Here is a 15,953-nt window from a genome sequence, read left to right as displayed (position 1 = left end):
CGGTCGTTAAATTACGAGCATGGTTGTTAAGCGAATATATGGCTTCCCCGTTGACTTTGCTGGCCCAGAAGGTCACAAAAGGGGATCGTGTGACATCCGCCCCCCGCCCCCCCGGGACACTGCAACCGTCATAAATGTGAGTCAATGGTCAAGGGGCCCAATTCTGATCACGTGACCCTGGGGATGCTGCAAAGATTGTATGAGCGAAAAATGGTCAGGTCACTTTTTTGCAGTGCTACTGTAATTTCACTCACATGGTTGTAAATTGAGGACTACCTGTAATTAAGACGAGTTAATATTGCACGCACACGTACAAAAAAAAAAATTCCTTACTCTGCCCTGAATTGATGGGACGTTCTTTCTGACTCCAGATTCCTTGATGTTTTTTCAAGTTTTCCTTCTGCCCGGAAATTTCCTCTGTTCTTCCTGAAATATCGCCTTCATCTTCGTCCTCAACTGTTGAATACTAAAAGGATAAATCAAGAGTCTCTCAACTGAGTTGTCTCAACGAAGCTTCAGCCCTAGAACACGAGATGACTTATTGTTCCTATATTTATTCATTTTTATTATTGTTATAATTATTTTTTTAAAATGCAAATAATACAAACATAGTACATATACATCTAAATACAAAAAGAAGAAAAAAGAAAAAAAAAACCTAATATTACACAATTCCCTCACCCTCCCGGAGACCCTTTTCCTCCTCCCTTATATTTCTTTGTCTTTAACAACTAAAAGATATACAATATATTGCATTTGTGCCCTTTTCCCCTCCAAAACAACATATATTCTTCAGAAGGTTTATTCCCTTTGCCTTCCACCAACACTGTTTTTATAAAATCCCCCCCATATTTCAATATAATTGTTTGCTTTAAATATCCCTTTCTTAAATTTATTTTCTGCTGTTAATTGATCATTTGTTGCCATGCTCCAGATGTCATTGTACCACTTATTTCTTTGAATATCCCAATTTTGTCCCCAATATTTAGCCATCACTAACCTAGCTGCCATTATCAAATTTACAATCAATTCCTTTTTTGTTTCATTTATATCCTGTTTTTCCACCAACAGCAGTAATGCAATTCTCTGGGACATGTCTACATTTACTTTCAAAAGTACTCTTAATATATTTATTCTTATTTGCTCAACGTGAACGTCATTATTTACTGTCTGGCACAATGAACTCTGCCCAATATTAATACCAACCTATTTTGTCCTGGAAGGGACCAGTTAGAGATGGATCATCAGGGAGAAAAATCTATGTATGTGTTGTTAGGAGTTGGGAATGTCTTCCTTTGAAAAGTTTTTTATTTTTATTGCTCATACATACATTCACAAATATACAATGTCATAACTATTATTAATAATATGTGTTATCTTTTGACATTTATAACAATTCATTCCTCCTCCTAAAATTAAAAATATAATCGAGATACTTTCCTGCTATCCCATACACCCATCTTGTTTTACAACAACCTTACTTCTCAATACAAAACAATACAATAGCAGAGTTGGAAGGGACCTTGGAGGTCTTCTAGTCCAACCCCCTGCCTAGGCAGGAAACCCTATACTGTTTCAGACAAATGGCTATCCAACATCTTCTTAAAGACTTCCAGTGTTGGGGCATTCACAACTTCTGAAGGCAACTTCTGTTCCACTGATTAATTGTTCTAACTGTCAGGAATTTTCTCCTCAGTTCTAAGTTGCTTCTCTCCTTGATTAGTTTCCATCCATTGCTTCTTGTCTCCTTCCCTACCCTTTTCTCCTTCCCTCCCTTCTTCTCTCCTTTCTTCTTTCCTCCTCTCCTTTCCCTTCTCTTCTTCCCCTTCCTCTCTCTCACTCCTCCTCTCTTCTTCCCTTTCTTACCCTCTCTCCTACTCTTACTTTCCCTCCATATCTTCTTCTTCTTCTTTTCCCTTTCTTCTTTAGGAGTTGGGAATGTCTTGATGGCAGATAATCAATCGATCGATCGATCAATCACCTCAACCTAGCGTTCTCTGTTTGCCAGTTCATGAGTCCTCCAAATAAGGAGTTGAAAGAAGTCAAAGAGGCTTTAGGATAAATTGATCTACAGATCATGATAGCATCAAATAACTTCATAGAAATGCCTCATAGCAATCTCAGCCCAACTCACCTTACAGCAGCTGGGTGTTCAAACTGGGGAACTTTAAGACTTGTGGACTTCAACTCCCAGAATTCCCCAGCCAGCCATGCTGCCTGGGGAATTCTGGGAGTTGAAGTCCACAAGTCTTAAAGTTCCCCAGTTTGGACACCCCTGGCTTACAGGGTTGTCGTCGTAGGGAAAAAAGGGAGGAGGAAGGAGTATTGATTATGCTCACTGGCTTGAGTTATTTGTAAAAGAAAGTGAGGAAGGAAGGAAGGAGAAAGAGAGAAGAGAATGAAGGGAGGGAAAGAGGGAGAGAGGAAGGAAAGGAAGGATAAAAAAGAGGGGAGATAAAGAAGGGAGGAAGGAAGAAAAGAGAGAAGGAAGGAAAGAAAAGAAGAGGGGAAAGAAGGAGGTAAGAGAGGAAGGGAGACAGGGAGGGAAGGAGGGAGGGAGGAGAAAGGAGGGAAGAGAGGAAGGAGTAACGGAGACAGAGAAGGAAGGAGGGAGGAGAAAGAAGGAAGGAAGGAAGGGAAGAAAGAGAGAAAGAAGGGAGGGAGCCAGAGAAGGGAGAGGGGGAGGAAGAAAGGAGGGAAGGAGGAAGGAAAGAAAATTATCTACTATAATTTCCATACTGCTCAGAAAGGAATCTGAGGAAAAAGAGCAGCTATCAAGTGGGGTGCAAATAAAGTATCTCCTAGATTGGGAGACCTAATTAATTGGCCGGGACCAACCCTGGACCAACAGAGGTAACCCAACATTTTAGCTTCTCATCTGGAGCTCTCCAAGGTCCTGATGGTGGACAGTTTACGGCAAAGAATAACCCCGACTTTGGTTTTCTCTCTGGGAACTCTCCAGGGTCCTGAAGGGCACGCATGTAGGTACTTCCAGACCTACGACCACAATTTCTGATGCTAAGTATGTCGGTTGTTAAGTGAGCTGCCCCCGATTTTACAACCTTTTTTGTCGCAGTTGCTAAGCGAACCACTGCAGCTATTAAGTGGATCATATGCTCATTAAGTGAATTTGGCATCCCTCATTCATTTTGCTTGTCGGAAGCTGGCTGGCTCAGGAATTCTGGGAGTTGAAGTCTACAGGTCTTAAAGAGGCCATAGTTGCCCACCCTGTCTCAGGAATTCTGGGAATTGAAGTCTACAGGTTTTAGAGCCGCCATAGTTGCCCACCCTGTCTCAGGAATTCTGGGAATTGAAGTCTACAGGTCTTAGAGCTGCCATAGTTGCCCACCCTGTCTCAGGAATTCTGGGAATTGAAGTCTACAGGTCTTAAAGAGGCCATAGTTGCCCACCCTGTCTCAGGAATTCTGGGAATTGAAGTCTACAGGTTTTAGAGCCGCCATAGTTGCCCACCCTGTCTCAGGAATTCTGGGAATTGAAGTCTACAGGTTTTAGAGCCGCCATAGTTGCCCACCCTGTCTCAGGAATTCTGGGAATTGAAGTCTACAGGTCTTAAAGAGGCCATAGTTGCCCACCCTGTCTCAGGAATTCTGGGAATTGAAGTCTACAGGTTTTAGAGCCGCCAGAGTTGCCCGCCCTGCCTCAGGAATTCTGGGAATTGAAGTCCACAGGTCTTTAAAAGGCCTTGGAGCTCTTCCAAAGGTGAGGAGGAGGAAGGTGTTTGGCCTGATGGGTGAGGTGGGAATCAGACCTAAAGCTTAGGGACGGGGCATCCCAATCCCAGTAGGAATGGGAATAGGTCTTTGGGGACCCCAAAGTCAGGAAGTGAAGCATGAGGCATTATATGGGGTGCAGGAAGCTTTGGGAGGGCTGGGGCAGGTTGTCCTGGGCCTGTATTGAGACCTGAATCACCTATGTTCCACTTAATGACACACAAATACATTGGGGAGAGCAGGGATTGGGGGGGGGGGATATTAAGTGAGACATTTCACCTAATGACCACCATGACATACGGTCTCCATTATGGTTGTATCTCGAGGACTACCTGCATTAGCTTCTTGACATCTGCCAGAAACCAAAGCTTCCCCCACCCTAAGGATAATCTCCTCTTTTCTCTATATATATTTGTCCTCTCTCTCTCTCTCTCTCTCTCTCTCTCTCTCTCTCTCTCTCTCTCTCTCTCTCTCTCTCTCTCTCTCTCTTAAATCGGTTCAAAATTTAGTTAATTGATCAAAATATTAATTTATACAAGAATATCAAGAAAAAAATTTCAAAAATTGAAAATAAAGGTAAATCAGGGGAGCAAAAGGGGAGAAGAGAAACGGGCAGAGGTGGAAAAGATAGAAAAAAGCTTTGACTTCTGACTCCTTTTGTTGCAATACAGATAGTCCTCGAGTTACAACAGTCTGCTTAGTGACCGTTTGAAGTTATAATGGCGCTGAAAAAGTGACTTGCGACCATTTTCCACACTTATGACTGTTGCAGCATCCCCACGGTCATGTGGGCATTTATGTTCGGATGCTTGACAACTGACTCGTATTTACGATGGTCACAGTATCTTGGGGTCCTGGGATCCCCTTTACCGACCTTCTGACAAGCCGTGTCCAAAATGAAACCAGATTCACTTAACAACCGTGTGACTAATTTAACAACCGCAGTGATTCACTTACCAACGGTGGCAAGAACGGTCGTAAAATGGGGCGGAACTCACTTAAGAAATGAGCAAAGACAAGGGGAAAGCACAACCACGTTACTAACTGAGCCACGGCAAGCGATCCATTTAACAACGGCTGTAAGAACGGTCATAAAATGGGGCAAAAACTCACCAAGCATCTCACTTAACAACATAAATTTTGGGCTCAGTTACGGTCGTACGTGGAGGACGACTTGTAGAATCAGGTCATAACATGAAACCTCGACTTTTTACTTTCATGTATTCATATATACTAAGGGTTTCTAGTGCACCAAACTTAACTTATTGGCAAAAAACCAAACCGGAGTTTTATATTTTTTCCCCCACCTCAGGCACAAAGTCCAGGAATCGTTTCCAAGTAGAAACAAAATTAGCTACGTTCTTTCCTTTAATCAAAGCAGTCAATTTAAGCCATCTTGGCTAACTACACCAACGTTTTCTCTTACTTCCAATTCTGAAGGCTCGGGAGGAGCAGAACTACCCAAAAAATAGTCGGTGTCCGGAGTGAAAAACTCCTCGGATACGTTAAGGGATGTCGATGTTGAGTGGGTCACCTCTTCCAGATGCTCCTGTAAGAGGGACAGAAATTAAAACGGTATCTTTAGGATAGGGAGAATAGGATAGGAAGGAGGAAGATATTTATTTTGTTACTTCCCCCATATCTGTTTAGTTAGTATTCCACCTGTCAGGCCTGCAGCCATCTTTTCTTGTGGGTCTTTGGCCTGCCACACTTTCCATTCTTCTGCTATGCATTTTCTATTGTGGGAAACTGGGAGGTGGGGATTGTACGGAATTAGATGATAGGTAGCCATAACAACATTCTTTCTAGAAAGCCAAGGTCATCCTTTGTCTTTGCACCTCTGCACCTGACCGGAACTGGATGGGTGGAAGCTGCCAGCATGGCAGTGGGAGATTGGACCATGGGATGGACTTGTGGGTGTGGGGGCAAGATCTTGAACTTTCAATTGGGTGGGGGAAACCGGGAAGCTTTCAGATGTGGGTTTGCCAGACGGGCCAACATGGATCTCTTCATCAATTGGGACTTTGAGGAATCCTTTGCCTCGGACTCTGATTTACTTTTGGATGCTATTTGGAACCCTGACGCCACCTTTCCTTTGAGACTCAAGACAGTCCAACTTACAACCTCGATTAGGACCAGAATTTCTGTTCCTAATCGAGACAGTTGTTAAGTGAGTCACACCTAATGTTATTACCTTTTTTCAGCAGGGTTGTTAAGCGAACCATCACCGTTGTTAAATGAACCATGCGGTCCTTAAGCAAGTCCATCTTCCTTCTCCCCCCGTCCCCAATGAGTTTGCTTAACGATTTCCATTGTTAAGCGAGGCGGTTGTTGAGCGAGCTACACCTTGTTTTATGATCTTTTTTTGCTGTTAAGTGAAAAAAAACCCCACCGACTTTGCTTGTCTGAAACCAGCTGGGACGGTCGTAAGTAGCAAACACATGACCCCAGCATGCTGAAACCGTCGTAAGTACATGCCAGTTGCCCAACCTCCAAATTCTGATCTGTGATTTTGGGGACGCGGCAATGGTTGTAAGTGTGAGGACTGTCCGCAAGGGCCTTTTTTCTGTGCTGTTGCAACTCTGAATGGTTGCTAAGTGAATCGTCGTTAAATCGAGGACTGCTAAGGAAGTAGTCCTCTGCTTTTTTATCATAGCGGAGATGTCACAGCAGTACTCCTATCCAGGAGCTACCAACTCAGACCTTCAATCAGTAAACTACATTCCAAGAATGCACCCACCAATACTAACAGGGTAAACCATTTGTATATGAACTGAGAGTATTCCCTACCGGAATAACTGATGATGTTATCTGGTTGGGTGATGAAATGTCTGTAAGAAAACCAAGGATCCCCCAGTCCTCTCCTCTCTGTCTCTCTCTTTCTCTCTGTGTCTTTCTGTGTGTGTCTCTCTCTCTCTCTTTCTTTCTCTCTCTCTGTCTCTCTCTCTGTCTTTCTCTCTGTGTCTTTTTCTCTGTCTCTGTGTGTCTTTCTCTCTGCCTTTCTGTGTCTCTTGCTCTCTGTCTCTCTCTCTTTCTCTATTTGTCTTTCTCTCTGTGTCTTTCTCTCTCTCTGTGTATCTCTCTGTCTTTCTCTCTCTGTGTGTCTTTCCATCTCTCTGTGTGTCTTTCTCTCTATCTCTCTGTGTCTTTCCTTACCTCTGTCTGTCTTTCTCTCTGTGTGTCTTTGTCTGTCTCTGTCTCTCTCTGTCTTTCCCTCTCTGTGTCTTTTTCTCTCTCTCTCTCTCTGTGTCTTTCTCTCTGCCTTTCTGTGTCTCTTGCTCTCTGTCTCTCTTTCTCAGTGTCTTTCTCTCTGTGTGTGTGTCTTTTTCGCTCTGTGTCTGTCTATCTCTCTGTGTCTGTGTCTCTCTGTCTTTCTGTGTGTGTGTGTGTCTTTCCATCTCTCTGTATGTCTTTCTCTCTATCTGTGTCTTTCTCTCTCTGTCTTTCCCTCTTTCTGTGTCTTTCTCGCTCTGTGTCTTTCTGTGTGTCTTTCTCCTTATGTGTGTCTTTCTCTCTGTCTCTCTCTCTCTGTCGCTATATCTCTGTCTTTTTCTTTTTCTCTGTCTCTCTCTGTGTCTTTCTCTCTCTCTCTGTCTTTCTTTCTAAGACTAATGAAGAACTCACCAAGAACTGCCCCACCAACTCTAACAGGCTTGGCAACTCATTTCTATATAAACAGAGACCAAACCCCACTTCCTAGCTGCACTGATGATGTTACCTAGTTGGGTCGTGAAATGTGTACAAGAAAACTTCCCGGTTTTCCCCACCCAGTTAAAAGTTCAAGATCTTGCCCCCACATCCACCAGTCCATCCCATGGTCCAATCTTCCACTCCCATGCTGGCAGCTTCCACCCATCCAGTTCCGGTCAGGTGCAGAGGTGCAAAGACAAAGGATGACCTTGGCTTTCTAGAAAGAATGTTGTTATGGCCACCTATCATCTAACTCCGTACAATCCCCCGTCCCATTTTCCCACAATAGAAAAGGCATAGTAGAAGAATAGAAAGTGTGGCAGGCCAAAGATCCACAAGGAAAGATGGCTGCAGGAGTGACATCCGGAACTTCTGAGATGCCCGTTTTTCGCCCTCCCAGAGCCTCTGCACGGGCCCTGCACTTACCTGGCATGATGAATGGGCCACGTGGAGACTCCTGGGAGGAGCAGGGTGGGTGGGGCCAGCCAGTCCTTGCAATTACCAGTTCGGCAAACCAGATGTAAAATTAACATCCAGTTCGCCCGAACCAGCTGAATCCCACCCCCGGTTAAGCCATTTCGGAGATAATATTTGAATGCAATCCGCTCGGAAACAGGTGAATGTTTTTCACAGCTGGTGCTTTGGATCAAAGCCAAGCGTTTGAGCGAAAGGTTGTCAGTAAATCTATACAATACAATACAATACAATACAATACAATACAATACAATACAATACAATACAATACAATAGCAGAGTTGGAAGGGACCTTGGAGGTCTTCTAGTCCAACCCCCTGCCTAGGCAGGAAACCCTATACTGTTTCAGACAAATGGCTATCCAACATCTTCTTAAAGACTTCCAGTGTTGGGGCATTCACAACTTCTGGAGGGAACTTCTGTTCCACTGATTAATTGTTCTAACTGTCAGGAAATTTCCCCTCAGTTCTAAGTTGCTTCTGTTCTTGATTAGTTTCCACCCATTGCTTCTTGTCCTGCCCTCAGGTGCCTTGGAGAATAGCTTGACTCCCTCTTCTTTGTGGCAACCCCTGAGATATTGGATATGATATTGCTATCATGTCTCCCCTAGTCCTTCTTTCTCTTAAGCTAGACATACCTAGTTCCTGCAACCGTTCTTCATATGTTTTAGTCTCCAGTCCCCTAATCATCTTTGTTGCTCTTCTCTGCACTCTTTCTAGAGTCTCCACATCTTTTTTACAACTGAATGCAGTATTCCAAGTGTGGCCTTACCAAGGCCTTGTAAAGTGGTATTAACCCTTCACGTGATCTTGATTCTCTCCCTCTGTTGATGCAGCCTAGAACTGTGTTGGCTCTTTTGGCAGCTGCTGCACACTGCTGGCTCCTATTTAAATGGTTGTCCACTAGGACTCCAAGATCCCTTTCACAGTTACTACTATTGAGCACGGTACCACCTATACTGTACCTGTGCATTTCGTTTTTGTTGCCTAAATGTAGAACCTTACTCTCTCTCTCTAGAGAGGGGAGACCTTTCTAACAAAGGTTAGCAGGTGCCCTCTGAGCTCGGTTGTTTCCTTGCACACGTTTCGTTAACTAGGTAACATATATCAGTGCTAGAAAGGAGTGGGGTTTCTGGAGAAGGGGGGGAGGAAGAGGACTGTGGGGTCCTTGGTACTTTCTGAGCTTGGTTGTTTTCAGATTTGGGTTTCCCCAGATGTGCCAACGTGGCTTTCTTAATCAATTGGAACTTTGAGCAATACTTTGCCTTGGACTCTGATTAAATTTTGGATGCTATTTGGAAGCCTGACAACGGAAACAGACCAGTTTCCAGCTTCCAGAGGGCCTCTGGAGCCTGGGGGAGGTTGTATTCGTACTCCCGGAGGCTCGAGGAACACCTCCGGAGCCTGAGGAGGGCGAAAAACAGGCCTCCCCGCCGTGGTGCAGGAGGCCGAGTAGTCCACATGGCCGGCCTACCCAGCAACTGGGCACAGAACCGGTTGCTAACGATTTTCAATCCCAGGCTTAACGCTCTGTACTTCTAGTTTTATTTTGCTCAATGATCTGGATCGGGACTGGCCAATTGGACCAAGAACGATTGCTTAACGATTCAGCGGTCGAAGGAGCAAAAGAAACCATACCCGGCAAGAATCCTCCGACGGAAGAGAAAGGCAAACGGGCTTGCGTGGCGCTGCACCACTCTCGCAGGCGGGAACCGAACTGTCTCTTCCTAATAATAAATTAAGACAACATGAAATGCAACATCAACCCCCCAGAGAAAGGAGGAGGGGTGAGAGTCGGAATTAGCATGTGGAGGACAAAACCCGGGGTTTCTTGGACGACGGACAGGCTGGAAAAAGAAATAATGCAGAAAACGCCAACAGAGGGGAGGAGGATAGCAATTAAATAGCTAATCCACAGAGCCAAACTCCCACTTCCCCCCCGCTCCTCCAAATTATCCTTTTAAGGGAGAGGGATAAAGCATCCCCCAATAAATGCATTTTGTAAAAACGGTCTCTGAAAAAAAATCCCATCCTTTTTCGGTTCTCCCGGGAGGCAGACCAGCGAATCCGCTCGCCTACCGAAAGCGCCGGGGAAATGGAACGTACCCAGAACGCTAAAATCTCTACAGACAACCTCTCTCTTTGCACACCAATTATGTCCAAGTCGATTTGCGTTCCTGCTCCTTAGCCATTTTATTGAGTCTTCTTCCCGGGGAAGGGGTGGGCAATTCACAGCACAAGAGCAGCAATTTGCTGCTTCTTGTTCAACGGTTACCCGTAGGGTAGGTTTTAAAACAAAAGAAAAAGGGAAAAAAAAGAATTAAGATGTGCTGGGTTGTGAATTTAATTTTAAAAAACAACCCGTCTTAATAGTTTTGAAGAATAACCCAAGGGGGTGAACACAACTAATCTTCCTTCCTCCTCTTATTTTACTTCTCAACAACAACCCAGCGAGGTGGGCCAGGCTGAGAGACCGGCCCAAGGTCACCCAGCTGCCTTTCATAACTAAGGTGGGACTAGAACTCACAGTCGCCTGAGAATTGGCCCAAAGTCACTCAGCTGGCTTTCATACCGAAGGACTAGAATTCACTGCCGCCTAGGGTCAGTAGTGGGATTCATTTTTTTTTTACTACTGGTTCTGTGGGCGTGGCTTGGTGGGCGTGGCTTGGTGGGCGTGGCAGGGGAAGCATACTATAAAATCTCCATTCCCTCCCACACTCGAGGGGAAGGATACTGCAAAATCCACATTCCCTCCTGATCAGCTGGGACTCGGGAGGCGGAGAATAGATGGGGGCGGGGCCAGTCAGAGGTGGTATTTGCCGGTTCTCCGAATTACTCAAAATTTCTGTTACTGGTTCTCCAGAATTGGTCAGAACCTGCTGAATACCATCTCTGCTCTGGTGATTGGCTAAAGTCACCCAGTGGCATTCATGGCTAAGGTGGGACTAGAACTCACCCTCTCCTGGTGATTGGCTAAAGTCACCCAATGGCATTCATGCCTAAAATGGGTCTAGAACTCACAGTCTCCCAGTTTCTAGCCTTCTGCCTTAACCACTGGACCAAACCTCCATGGCCAGATTGAAGCTTATATTTCAATTTCAATTTCAATTTATTAGCGCTAATAGACCGCCCCCTCTCCCGAAAGGGACTCGGGGCGGTGTACAGTCCATGTCAAAGAACAAAATTAAAACAATTAAAATTACTAAATGGACAATATATATATACAAATATAAAATAGATGGATAAGAGGAGGATAAAAGATGTGCAGGACTGTATTGCTAATAAATAATTAAAATAAACAGACATTAAAATCCCAATAGCCGATAAAATTAAGTCTACAGAATAATCCCCTTAAAAACCAGTAAAAATATAAATGCCAGGAGATAGGCGTTGAAATTATGCCAGGCCAGCCAGTCGGAACAGGTGAGTCTTTAGTTTCTGCTGGAAGGAGCGGAAGTCGGTGGTGGTTCTAATGTCGGGGGGGAGGTCATTCCAGAGGGTTGGGCCCATCACAGAGAAGGCCCTACTCCTTGGCGTCGCCCGCTGGCATTGCCTAGCGGACGGCACCAGGAGAAGCCCCTCCCTGTGAGAACGAATTGGCCGCTGGGATGTATGTGGGAGGACGCGATCCCGCAGGTAACTGGGCCCTATGCCATGGAGCGCTTTAAAGATGGTGGTCAAAACCTTGAAACGCACCCGAAAGACCACAGGCAGCCAGTGCAGCTCGCGCAGGAGCGGTGTTACATGGGAGTACCTGGTACTCCCCATGACTGCCCGCGCGGCTGCGTTCTGGACTAGCTGCAGTCTTCGGGCGCGTCCCAAGGGAAGCCCCATGTAGAGAGCATTGCAGTAGTCCAGGCGAGACGTCACCAGTGCATGAGTGACCGTGCGTAGGGCATCCCGGTCCAGGAGGGGGAGCAATTGGCGCACCAGGCGAACCTGGTGGAACGCCCCCCTTGCCACGGCTGCCACATGGTCATCCATTGACAGCCGGGCATCTAGGAGGACGCCCAAATTGCGCGCCCGTTCCACAGGGGGCAGCTGTTCGCCCCCTATGGCCAGCGCTGGAATCAGCTGACTGAACTGAGGTGCTGGTAGCCACAGCCACTCAGTCTTGGAGGGGTTGAGTTTGAGTCTGTTGTCCCCCATCCAGACCCCGACGGCTTCCAAACACCGGGACATCACTTCGACAGCCTCGTTGGGGTGGTTTGGGGTTGAAACGTACAGCTGAGTATCATCAGTGTACAGATGGTATTCAACCCCAAAACCACGGATGATCTCCCCCAGCGGCTTCACATATGCGTTGAACAGGAGGGGCGAAAGGACCGATCCCTGCGGCACCCCACAAGTGAGTGACCTCAGGGTCGACCTCTGCCCCCCCGTCAACACACATTGCGACCGGTCGGAGAGGTAGGAGCCGAACCACCGTAAAACGGTGCCTCCGACTCCCATCCCCTCCAGCCGGCGCAGTAGGATACCATGGTCGATGGTATCAAAAGCCGCTGAGAGATCTAATAGAACCAGGATAGAGGAGCAACCTCTATCTCTGGCCCTCCAGAGATCATCAACCAGCGCGACCAAGGCTGTCTCTGTGCTGTGTCCGGGTCGGAAGCCGGACTGGCGTGGGTCTAGATATTCGGATTCGTCAAGGTGTCGTGGAAATTGCTGCGCCACCACATTCTCAACAACCTTCGCTAAAAAAGGAAGGTTGGAGACTGGACGATAATTAGCCAGCTCCATTGGGTCCAGTGAAGGCCTCTTGAGTAAGGGCCTCACCACCGCCTCTTTCAAGGCAGTTGGTAAGGATCCCTCACTCAATGAAGCGATATTTGCATCGTTGGGGCTGCTAAAATCTGGCAGCGAAATGTACAGATTTTGGCTACTTTCGCGGAGCGTCTGTTTTTATGAGAAGAAGTAACATGGAAGTAAATGCCCCTGAACCGAGTTGTGCTGGCAGGGGAATTCTGGGAGTTGTAGTCCACTCATCTTCAAGTTGTTAAGGTTGAGAAACAGATTAACAGAGCTTGAAGGGACTTTGTAGGTCATCTAGTCCAACCCCCCATCAACACCCAAGCAGCAGACCTTACTACACCATCTACTACAGAGCTGTAACTCAACCCTCCTTACCTTCCTTCTCCAAGCCTGGGACTCTTCCTAATGCCCCGTCTGGATTTTTCTGCTTTTCGTGATCGTAATGCACTTTGTGGTCCCCGATAGCCCTGGTGCGCTGCGCCCTCCCCGCCTCGCCGTTCTCCTGGTAGAATCGGACACGCTCACAGATGGTGGGGCTCAGGAAACCCGTCTGGAGATCCTGCGCCTCGCTCTGCAACATCCATCTGCTGGCAGGGTGATGCGCCGGTAAATGAAGCTGCCCCAAAGCTGCTTGCTTGGCCATCTGCTTCACTTCGGCTGGAGAGAAAGCGCAACAGGAGGACTTAATAAATAGGATTTAATTAATAAATAAATACAGATAGTCCTCTACTTACGACCACAATCCCTTAAATCGGTTGGATTTAATCAATCAATCAATCTTTGGTTTTTGTGGGACGTGACCATGTTAGCTGATACGGTAAGGAAGCTACATAGAATTAAATACACATAGTCCTTAACTTATCCCAGTTCATTTAGTGACCGTTCCAAGTTACAACGCCACAGAAAAAAAAGTGATTTATGGCCATTTTTCACTCTTATGGCCATTGCAGCATCTCCTGTGGTCGTGGGATCAAAATGTAGACACTTGAGAACCGACTCGCATTTATGACCATCGCAGTGCCCCGGGGTCATGTGATTCCCCTTAGGCGACCTTCCGACAAGCAAAGTCAATGGAAGCCGGATTCGCTTAACGACCACGTGACTAATTTAAACACTGCAGTGATTCACTTAACAACGGCGGCAAGGAAGGTCGTAAAACGAGGGGGAAAATTCACGTCACAATATCTCATTTAGCAACATAAGATTTTTGGGCTCAATTGTCGGCCGTAAGCCGAGGAATATCTCCATAGGTAGCCTTCGGCTGATAGTCACAATTAAGCCCAAACTTTACGACGCTGAGTGAGACAGTTGTGAAGTGAGTTTTGCCCCATTTTACGACCTTTCTTGCCACCGTTGTTAAGTAAATCACTGCGGCTGTTAAGTTAGAAACACGGTTATGCTTTCTTATTGACATGGCTTGAAGCAATGGGTGGAAACTAATCAAGGAGAGAAGCAACTTAGAACTGAGGAGAAACTTCCTGACAGTGAGAACAATGAATCAGTGGAACAGAAGTTGCCTCCAGAAGTTGTGAATGCCCCAACACTGGAAGTTTTTAAGAAGATGTTGGATAGCCATTTGTCTGAAACAGTATAGGGTTTCCTGCCTAGGCAGGGGGTTGGACTAGAAGACCTCCAAGGTCCCTTCCAACTCTGCTATTGTATTGTATTGTATAGTTTAATGAAAATAAGGACTAGGGGAGACATGGTAGCAGTCTTCCAATGTCTCAGGGGTTGCCACAAAGAAGAGGGAGTCAAACTATTCTCCAAGGCACCTGAGGGTAGAAAAAGAAGCAATGGGTGGAAACTAATCAAGGAGAGAAGCAACTTAGAACTAAGGAGACATTTCCTGACAGTTAGAACTAGAACTAGAATCCACTTACATGCTGTACAAGGCCAGATGATGGATGTGGGGCAGCAGGAACTAAGGAGAAATTTCCCAACGGAACAATTAACCAGTGGAACAACTTGCCTCCAGAAGTGAATGGAGGTTTTGAAGAAGAGATTGGATGGCCATTTGTCTTGAAGTGGTGTAGGGCTTCCTTAATGAGGAGGACTAGAACAGGGGTCTCCAAACTTCCTGGCTTGGCGGACCGATGGAGGAAGCAGGGGGAAAGAGGGGAGGGTTTTGCACGTCTGTGCACACCCATTGCACACATCCAGCTTCATGCCTCCCTCGCCCGCCGCTTCCATAGCCTGGTATTGGGATGCAGCTGGGGGATTGGGGACCCCTGGACATCAGAGAAGAGCAACTAAGATGGTCAAAGGCCTGGAGACTAAAACATACGAAGAACACCTGCAGGATTATAAGGCCTTGGTAAGGCCACACTTGGAATACTGCATTCAGTTCTGGTCGCCACGTTGTAAAAAAGATGCAGAGACTCTAGAAAGAGTGCAGAGAAGAGCAAGAAAGAGGATTAGGGGACTGGAGACTAAAACATACGAAGAACGGTTGCAGGAACTGGGTATGTTTAGCTTAAGAGAAAGAAGGGCTAGGGGAGACAGGATAGCAGTGTTCCAATATCTCAGAGGTTGCCCCAAAGAAGAGGGAGTCAAACTATTCTCCAAGGCACCTGAGGGTAGAACAAGAAGCAATGGGTGGAAACTAATCAAGGAGAGAAGCAACTTAGAACTGAGGAGAAACTTCCTGACAGTGAGAACAATTAACCAGTGGAACAGAAGTTGCCTCCAGAAGTTGTGAATGCCCCAACACTGGAAGCCTTTAAGAAGATGTTGGATAGCCATTTGTCTGAAACGGTATAGGGTTTCCTGCCTAGGCAGGGGGTTGGACTAGAAGACCTCCAAGGTCCCTTCCAAATCTGTAATTGTATTGTATTATTTGGGTTTGGCGACTCTAAAGAAAAGAAGAATTAGGGGAGGACATGATAGCAGTCTTCCAGTATTGGAGGGGCTGCCCCAAAGAAGAAAAGGGGGTCAACCTATTTTCCAAAGCCCCTTCCCAAAGCAGGACAAGAAGCAATGGCTTGAAACGAATTAAGGAGAGAAGCAACCTGGAACTAAAGCGAAACTTCCTAACAGTGAGGACAATTAACCAGTGGAACAGCTGGCCACCAGAAGTTGTGGTTGCTTCAGCACTGGAGGTTTTTAAGAAGAGATTGGCTAACCAGTCTCTGGGTTGTCTGAAATAGTGTAAGGCAGGGATGGCGAAACTTTTTTTTTATGGCGTGCCCACACCAATTTAATCCTCCTCGCCCACCTACGCATGCGTGCACACCCCCTCCCCAGGCTTCAGAGGCTCTCCTGAAGCCTGGGGAGGGCGAAAACGGCCTCCCCATGCCCTCCAGAAGGC

At 46.3% G+C, this 15,953-nt stretch overlaps 1 protein-coding gene across 1 annotated transcript in view; it reads right to left on the bottom strand.

The window, feature by feature from the left end:
• Positions 1–13,289, bottom strand: part of LOC309387466 (inactive serine/threonine-protein kinase TEX14-like) — a gene marked incomplete at its 5' end in the record, with an annotated part of 48,462 nt that extends 35,173 nt beyond the window's left edge. The window contains 4 exons of the mRNA XM_081943947.1: positions 334–466; positions 5,158–5,280; positions 9,533–9,621; positions 13,022–13,289. Of these exons, the coding sequence (XP_081800073.1) occupies positions 334–466; positions 5,158–5,280; positions 9,533–9,621; positions 13,022–13,289 (613 nt within the window). The remainder of the gene's footprint in view (positions 1–333; positions 467–5,157; positions 5,281–9,532; positions 9,622–13,021) is intronic.
• Positions 13,290–15,953: the final 2,664 nt, after the last annotated feature.

The sequence above is a fragment of the Natrix helvetica genome (assembly GCF_964273705.1).
Source record: "Natrix helvetica genome assembly, chromosome: 2".
Classification (NCBI taxonomy): Eukaryota; Metazoa; Chordata; class Lepidosauria; order Squamata; family Natricidae; genus Natrix; species Natrix helvetica.
This window is presented reverse-complemented; position numbering and strand designations above follow the sequence as displayed.